Here is an 8,567-nt window from a genome sequence, read left to right as displayed (position 1 = left end):
AAAGCAGAATTTTTGCTTGTCTTGTGTAAAAAAATATATATATAGATTTTTTTCTTGTTCTTGTGTCCTTTTGATGTATTGAAGTGTCACTGAATAATAAGGTATCTCTGTAAGGTCTTGGTCTGTACCAGTGTTTTCAATGGGAAGTTATTTTCACACACAATCTTACACAAGTGACAATACATTACCCCACGCTGATCATTCATATACACAGGAGAAGTAATGCATATTGGGAAACGTACTGTGGCGTCCCCCATCAACACGGTTCTGTCTGCAGTAACTACCTCCCGCCCATAGGGGCACTGCAACCTTGCGGCACAATCACTCTGCTTGCGCACGCGGAAGGCCGGGAGCGGGCCATTGAAGAGAACTTCAACGTGAATATTTCAATTTCGCTGTCCGCCTGGGACTGAAATGTTTTGCTGAAAAATAGGTTTTTAGACAACAAAGCGTTAAACCTACAAGGAGGATGGCGTACAGAGGACAAGGGCAGAAGGTCCAGAAGGTTATGGTGCAGCCAATCGTATCCTTTTATCATGAAATTGTAACGTTAGCTAGCATTAGCCTGCTATTTTGCCCTGGCCTGTGTCTGATTCACTGTAGCTAAGTTAGCAGGATAATCCTAACTAGCTAGCGGTACTCATTAATGAGCAGTTGCTATTAATACACAGGGACGTTTGACTAATTGCAACTTTTTTAAGTGGTTAGCTACCTAGCTTGTGTCCAGCCAGGAACTGAAACATGGCCAATTATGTAGCTAACTATAAAGATGTGTATGTTGCTAATGGCCAAAAAAAACTGCAGCCAGTTAAGCAATATGTTTGTCGAGTTTCCTTGACCCTCTGTCCACCAGAACCTTATTTTCAGGTATCTACAGAATGTAAGTATTCCATCCTTTTTGTATGATTTTCTTCATTTCAGTTACATGATTTGATGTTCATGGCTGTATATAGACCTCATACTTTCATAATACATTACATAGCGAGCTATCTCTCAAATGTATTCAAAGCCTCTCTTCTCCCTGCAGCGCTCTCGGATCCAAGTGTGGCTGTATGAACAGGTGAACATGCGGATAGAGGGCTGCATCATCGTAAGTCATCATCCTCCAGTGTTTCCTCCTTTATTCTCCTTGGCTAAGGCTCCTGAAACTACATCATGGCTGCTGACACCTAGATGTGTACTTGAAACCAACAAACCTCTCACTCTCTCTCAGGGCTTTGATGAGTACATGAACCTGGTTCTGGATGATGCTGAGGAGGTCCACATGAAGACCAAGAACAGGAAGCCCCTGGGTAAGTCTGTGTGTTTGAGAGTTTATTTTCAGTATCGGTCTCTGTGTATTACATGTTGATTCATACACATCAGTTATAAGACTTGCAGGCTATTGTCCACGTTCCACAATATCAGAGTTGGTCTGTGACTAGCCTTCAGAGGCCCAGGCTTCTCACATTCTGTTCGAAAGCCTGGGGAAGTTGTCCCCAGGAAGATGATAAAAAGGGGTGATATATGGCAGAGTCTAGATGGAAACTAGTGATGCGTTGCCACTTATGAAACCAATCAAATGTTTTGCATGGGTGGAGGTCCAAATAGAGGTTGTGTTTTTGAACATTTGTCTGACTTGCAAAAAGCTAGCTCGCATAAGATATAAAACACAGGATAGGCTACCAAAACTTTGTCCGACGCGATAGGAAAAGAGACACGGACAAAACAAGGAAATGCAAGAATGAAAAACAAGGAAATGCCTCTTCTGATGGGAACATAAGTTCTATGTCATTACTCAGAGCCAATCAAATGTGAGCGCTGACAGCCAGTACTACCATGCATTTCAAATGCATGCTCCAATATTGAAGTTCTCCAGACTTCCAGTAGTCAACGAGACGAGATTTGGAAGGATGGCCCTGCGAGACTAGTCTGTGACCAACTCATGGTAAGCAGCCCTGTCCTGCACCATGGAGAAAAAACACACTTCAAACCAGATAGATGACTCTTGTCTGATGGGGTCTAATGCCATCAAAATGATAAAGGCCACTCCAGTTGACTAAGTCTCTGTAGTTTCTCATTCGTTGTCGATTAGTCATCTTTCCTTTGCCGGCAGTCTGTGAAGAAATGTCTCCTACTACTGACTGCTGAAGTGTCAGTTACTCTAGGCTGATCACCTGTCTCTCTCCACTTATCCCCTCCTCTCTCAATCCCTCCCTACATTTCTCCATCCTCTCCGTCTCCCTCAGGGAGGATCATGCTGAAAGGAGATAACATCACCTTGCTACAGAGTGTTGCCACCTAACTCAACAGGATGAAGTCCATCCATCTACAGCCAGCAGACAGATTTGAGGATCTTGTGGATGTTTTTTTCCTTTCTATTTTGTAGTTTTTGGAATGTTTTTGATTTTCTTTGTGAACAATGTTGAAGCTCAATGGTTTTAGGGACATGAATAATGTAATTTTCCTTTTACCAACTTTTCCTCCTCTGAAATAAATTTGAGTTTTGTTTCTTACAGTGGTTGTCTCATTTCAATGATGAAGTATGTGGTCCTCTGTAGCTCAGCTGGTAGAGCACGGCGCTTGTAACGCCAAGGTAGTGGGTTCGATCCCCGGGACCACCCATACACAAAAAAAAATGTATGCACGCATGACTGTAAGTCACTTTGGATAAAAGCGTCTGCTAAATGGCATATTATTATTATTATTATTATTATAAGTATCTATTTACAACCAATTACTCTTTATTATCCCAAAGGGAACATAGTTTGCAAGCAGGGATCATACAGTGAGGGGAAAAAGTATTTGATCCCCTGCTGATTTTGTACGTTTGCCCACTGACAAAGAAATGATCAGTCTATAATTTTAATGGTAGGTTTATTTGAACAGTGAGAGACAGAATAACAACAAAAAAATCCAGAAAAACGCATGTCAAAAATGTTATAAAATGTTTTAAAATAAGTATTTGACCCCCTCTCAATCAGAAAGATTTCTGGCTCCCAGGTGTCTTTTATACAGGTAACGAGCTGAGATTAGGAGCACACTCTTAAAGGCAGTGCTCCTAATCTCAGTTTGTTACCTGTATAAAAGACACCTGTCCACAGAAGCAATCAATCAATCAGATTCCAAACTCTCCACCATGGCCAAGACCAAAGAGCTCTCCAAGGATGTCAGGGACAAGATTGTAGACCTACACAAGGCTGGAATGGGCTACAAGACCATCGCCAAGCAGCTTGGTGAGAAGGTGACAACAGTTGGTGCGATTATTCGCAAATGGAAGAAACACAAAATAACTGTCAATCTCCCTCGGCCTGGGGCTCCATGCAAGATCTCACCTCGTGGAGTTGCAATGATCGTGAGAACGGTGAGGAATCAGCCCAGAACTACACGGGAGGATCTTGTCAATGATCTCAAGGCAGCTGGGACAATAGTCACCAAGAAAACAATTGGTAACACACTATGCTGTGAAGGACTGAAATCCTGCAGCGCCCGCAAGGTCCCCCTGCTCAAGAAAGCACATATACAGGCCCGTCTGAAGTTTGCCAATGAACATCTGAATGATTCAGAGGAGAACTGGGTGAAAGTGTTGTGGTCAGATGAGACCAAAATCAAGCTCTTTGGCATCAACTCAACTCACCGTGTTTGGAGGAGGAGGAATGCTGCCTATGACCCCAAGAACACCATCCCCACCGTCAAACATGGAGGTGGAAACATTATGCTTTGGGGGTGTTTTTCTGCTAAGGGGACAGGACAACTTCACCGCATCAAAGGCATCCCCGAACTCCTTCTGTCAGCCAGGGCATTGAAAATGGGTCGTGGATGGGTATTCCAGCATGACAATGACCCAAAACACACGGCCAAGGCAACAAAGGAGTGGCTCAAGAAGAAGCACATTAAGGTCCTGGAGTGGCCTAGCCAGTCTCCAGACCTTAATCCCATAGAAAATCTGAGGGAGCTGAAGGTTCGAGTTGCCAAACGTCAGCCTCGAAACCTTAATGACTTAGAGAAGATCTGCCAAGAGGAGTGGGACAAAATCCCTCCTGAGATGTGTGCAAACCTGGTGGCCAACTACAAGAAACGTCTGACCTCTGTGATTGCCAACAAGGGTTTTGCCACCAAGTACTAAGTCATGTTTTGCAGAGGGGTCAAATACTTATTTCCCTCATTAAAATGCAAATCAATTCATAATATTTTTGACATGCGTTTCTTTTGATTTTTTGTTGTTATTCTGTCTCTCACTGTTCAAATAAACCTACCATTAAAATTATAGACTGATCATGTCTTTGTCAGTGGGCAAACGTACAAAATCAGCAGGGGATCAAATACTTTTTTCCCTCACTGTATACACATCACTTATTACTCTGTCGACCCGTATTCCATCTGAGAGAATCGCAAAAGCCAACGAATAGAAAACCATTAATTTGAGTGTTACTTGGTTTCATTTAGCGACAAATTCAATTGAATCATGCTTCTAGATGCATTTTATTTTCTAGCAATATTGACCATCATACTGGCATCCACTTTTCTGGTCTGTGGGTTAAAACCGTGATGATCCACCAGATGGCAATATGCGCTTAGTGTTTTTCTATGCAACTCTCATATGAGAAATGTATAGATATTTTCAGCAGGGATTCTACACTTTTCATTTCAATTTTATAAAAAATCCAGGAAACATTGCATGCAACATTTCAGATACAGGACTGTACTGACTGCAGGGTACCATTATGTCAATCAACATTTCCACACATCTTACCATAAGTGGCCATAGTATTTCATATGGTATTAATAGAGTGTATTATATAAAGCAGGATTGGCCATTTCACTGTTGGGTACAATATACCTGTAACATGATGATCTGAGTCAGCGAGGCCAGCCTTGAGTTTGCAGTTAACAATAGTATTAATAACATACAACCCTGGGCCGGCTGGCTATCCGTGGAGGATGTGTGATGGATACGAGCAGCCGAGGACAGACGGGAGTTCACAAGTGGGAGAAGGAGCAAGGAGCTTCAGCAGCGAGGGCCGAGGTGTCGCCTTACAGGACAGGAGCCGTACGCCTCATCTTAAAAGGAAGGGGTGCCACAGCTTGTGGCAACATGCGTCGCTCATCGGGCATCGTTGTCAAGTGCCAGATGACTCTCTTTGTGCTATGAGGGGAGGAATGGGCTGACTCTCAATTCCACACACCTCCCACACATTCTTAAGTCAGGCTGAGAACAGTGAGACTCTACAGACGCTGGCAGTTGACTGTCACAGTGGTGCAGTTCAAGCAAACAAGTTTTACTTGAAGATTTCTGTACGTTGTAAACCAATTGAAATTATTTTGGTGACCTTTCAACAATAAAACGCTTTTCCAGACACACACACTCATACATAACATACATTGGCCTCCATGGGAGTTTTAGGGCCAACTCCCCTTCTTATCCATCTCTCCCCTGTCTTCCTTGTGTTTCCCCACTTCCAGGCAAAGGAAACAGTGCCCGGGTCAGACCACTTCCTTTCCTTAGTCCACTTCCTAAGCCACCTGACCCCTCTCCTACCTCGGCTTGGCTCAGCCAGGTGTGGGCCTGTATCCTGCCTACCTCCCTCCCTTTCTCTCATTCTGTCTGTCTATTCATAGCACCCTCATTTAACATGTTTTGGGGCTCAGACTCTTGTGTGGTTGTTATTTATTTCAACCTCTGCTCTGTCTATGGCATGTATCAAAACTCTATGAATAAAAGTTATTCCAAAAGTTCAAATACATAACATCAACACAGTACAGATGTATTGTAATGAGATTGTTATTTCAACCTCTGGGTGGCCTTAGTACCTATTCTGACTCTCAGGGTAGTATGTTTGTTAATCTGTGTGTCTCCCTCTAAAGCCAGCACCCATTGATAGCATTGTATCATGACCTGACCATGACTGAGAGACTAGGAAAGAATAGGACCAAGAGTTACTTGATACATGGCTATTATATGCATGTTTATTTTGTTTATTCAAAAGTGGGGTTGGAGGCCAACCCCGGTGAGAAAGGGGGAATATCTGTACGTTTGTAACATTAAGCAACGTTAATACAACATCAGTTTAGCTAGTGCTTAGCATGATGGAATGACAATAATTAATTGAGAAAATGTATAAATACTGTACCTCAGATTGCTCTCTGTATGTTTTTCTCCTCAGAATCAATCAAATGTACAGGTATATGTATGACCTTTTACCTGCAGAGATGCATTGTGTCAAACATAGCCATCTGTCACCATCTCTGACAGCATCCAAGAGAAGCTCTCTGAGCAGAGCTGGGGAACTTCCAGACTGTTCACCTTAGACAGGCAGACTTGGTCAGAGCAAAAATAAAAAATCATCTGTTTTCAACTTGTTCACACTCTTTATACCAAACAATCCCATTGAATGGCCATCGGCTTGGACCTGTTCACGGGGCCCTTATCTTGTTTTCACAGGGCTGTCGCGATGCAAAATACACGTATTTCCCCCCCAATTAACATCATGAATAATACGCAGGTCGCCTTTTTGTTTTAAATAGAATTTGTGAAAATGAGGAGGCGTTTTAATTGTGTGACTCTTTGGCTGTAACACAGGATCTGATCTACAGTGGCAGGGTGTTGAGGCCAAACCTGTACCAGAGGCGTCACGGCGTACCAGAGGTGGGAAAGTCACCCCAGGGTTTGGGGAAAATAGGCTGCAGGAAACATGTTAACATATGAACACAGGCTACCTGATTCAGCTAATCCTGATGCTTATTGAATCTTGATAATCAGTTAATCAATGTCTTAACGGTCAGTTGATATCTACAGCCCGTATAGCTCAGTTGGTAGAGCATGGCGCTTGCAACGCCAGGGTTGTGGGTTCGATTCCCACGGGGGGCCAGTATGAAAATGTATGCACTCACTAACTGTAAGTCGCTCTGGATAAGAGTGTCTGCTAAATGACTAAAATGTAATATCTTATTGAATCTTATGTATTAGAGCTAGGCTGGGATGAAGGCCAGCACACATAATACAGTAGCTCTTCAGGACCAGGGTTAGTGACCACTCTGTGGTTTACTGTGTTCAAACAAGGTCTATTGATTTAAGATGGATATTTCATAACAATGGAAAAGGTCCTAGCTGTGCACGGCCATGCGTTAAGCCTGTGAATAGATTACTACTTCTCTCTTCACAACTACCCTTCACTTACTATGTGATTACATTACAAAGATAGATGAAATTCATTTTCTCTGCAGACACTGTATATGTAGCTGTTTGTAGCTTCCTGTGATGTTACAGAATGAGAGACATGTCTTTTCAGATTATTTACTTCCTGTTTTATCTCATCATGAAACTGACACCTGTTTTGCACACACACACAGACTGGCGATGGCTCCAAATGAAGAGCCTAAATTTGTCTAACAAAAGATCTGCAGGGGAGCGAAAGGAGAAGCGGAACAAAAAACAAACGAGTAATGAAATTATAACAATACGGAGAGAGGGAGAGGTAGAGAGAGAGAAAGAGAGTAGGGTGCGGGTGCCACAATGGCAGGGAACAATCGTGCCGCGTCAATGGAAAAAGAGAGGTGGGGAAGGGCTATCTGGACAATAGAGCCGGTGACAGGAGCACAATGGCTGCAGTGTTTTCAATTAGACATTATCTCATAGACAGAGTGGCAGGTCTCATTGTGTGAGGGGGCTATTTCAGGGCTGCCTTTGTGTGGGGCAGTGCCGTACCCACCTCCCCTCAACCCCCCACCCCCCGCCGAGAGACTGTACCCCTCCTGCCCCCTTGTGTGTGTGTTAGTGTGCGCGTTTGTGTGTGCACCCATGGAGAGAGAGCAGGCCTTTATGCGGCCCTCTGTCAGGGCAGGGGAGAGCATGGGTGGCTACTGGGGTTGGACCTCAGAGAGAGAGAGAGAGAGAGAGAGAGAGAGGGAGAGAGAGAGAGATGGAGAGAGAGGGAGAGAGAGAGAGAGAGAGAGAGAGGGAGAGAGAGAGAGAGAGAGAGAGAGAGAGAGAGAGAGAGAGAGAGAGAGAGAGAGAGAGGTTAGCTCGTCATCTGATCTCACTGTCTTCACCAGTGTTCTTCAACCCAGGTCTTGAAGAGCTACAGGCCGTGCAGGCTTTTGCTCCAGCCCAGCACTAACACACCTGATTCCACCCATTCAACAGCCATAAGAGGCTTGACAAGCACAAGGGCCCTGGATTGAGGCCTTCTCTTGACTATCACCCAAATTGTTGTCACAAATAGATTGGCTGTCACATCAAAGAAGTGACTACAAGACCTCAAAACAATTTCTGTTAAATTGCCTGCATTCACTAAAACTATCAGCTCAATCGGGTCACTGCGGTCTGTCTCAATAGGGTAATGTTTGTGAGAGGGAGTGTTACTGTGGCCGTATGTTTTTCCGATGGCAGATGTGTTGTTTTGCTCGAATCTGCGGAAGTGGTGTCGGAACGGGGGTGTTGCGGTCCCTTCACTTCTGAGAAATAATGGGAGTGCTTGTTATCGTATAAACATGTATCACGCACACAAACACACACACACACATACACAGGAGTGATGTTTTTGCTGTTCTCGATAACATTCTCAGCCTACTTCTCCCATGCAGTTGGT

At 43.9% G+C, this 8,567-nt stretch overlaps 1 protein-coding gene across 1 annotated transcript; it reads left to right on the top strand.

Moving 5' to 3' along the window:
* The first annotated feature begins 325 nt into the window (after positions 1–325).
* Positions 326–2,495, top strand: LOC121575327 (small nuclear ribonucleoprotein E). Its single transcript, XM_041888328.2, has 5 exons — positions 326–523; positions 854–880; positions 1,028–1,090; positions 1,214–1,292; positions 2,229–2,495. The coding sequence occupies exons 1-5, from the start codon at positions 470–472 to the stop codon at positions 2,282–2,284; spliced, it is 279 nt and encodes a 92-aa protein (XP_041744262.1). The 5' UTR covers positions 326–469; the 3' UTR covers positions 2,285–2,495.
* The last annotated feature ends 6,072 nt before the right edge of the window (positions 2,496–8,567 follow it).

Source organism: Coregonus clupeaformis, chromosome 10 (genome assembly GCF_020615455.1).
Source record: "Coregonus clupeaformis isolate EN_2021a chromosome 10, ASM2061545v1, whole genome shotgun sequence".
NCBI lineage: Eukaryota > Metazoa > Chordata > Actinopteri > Salmoniformes > Salmonidae > Coregonus > Coregonus clupeaformis.
The sequence above is the reverse complement of the archived record's forward strand: the minus strand, read 5'-3'. Positions and strand labels throughout refer to the sequence as shown.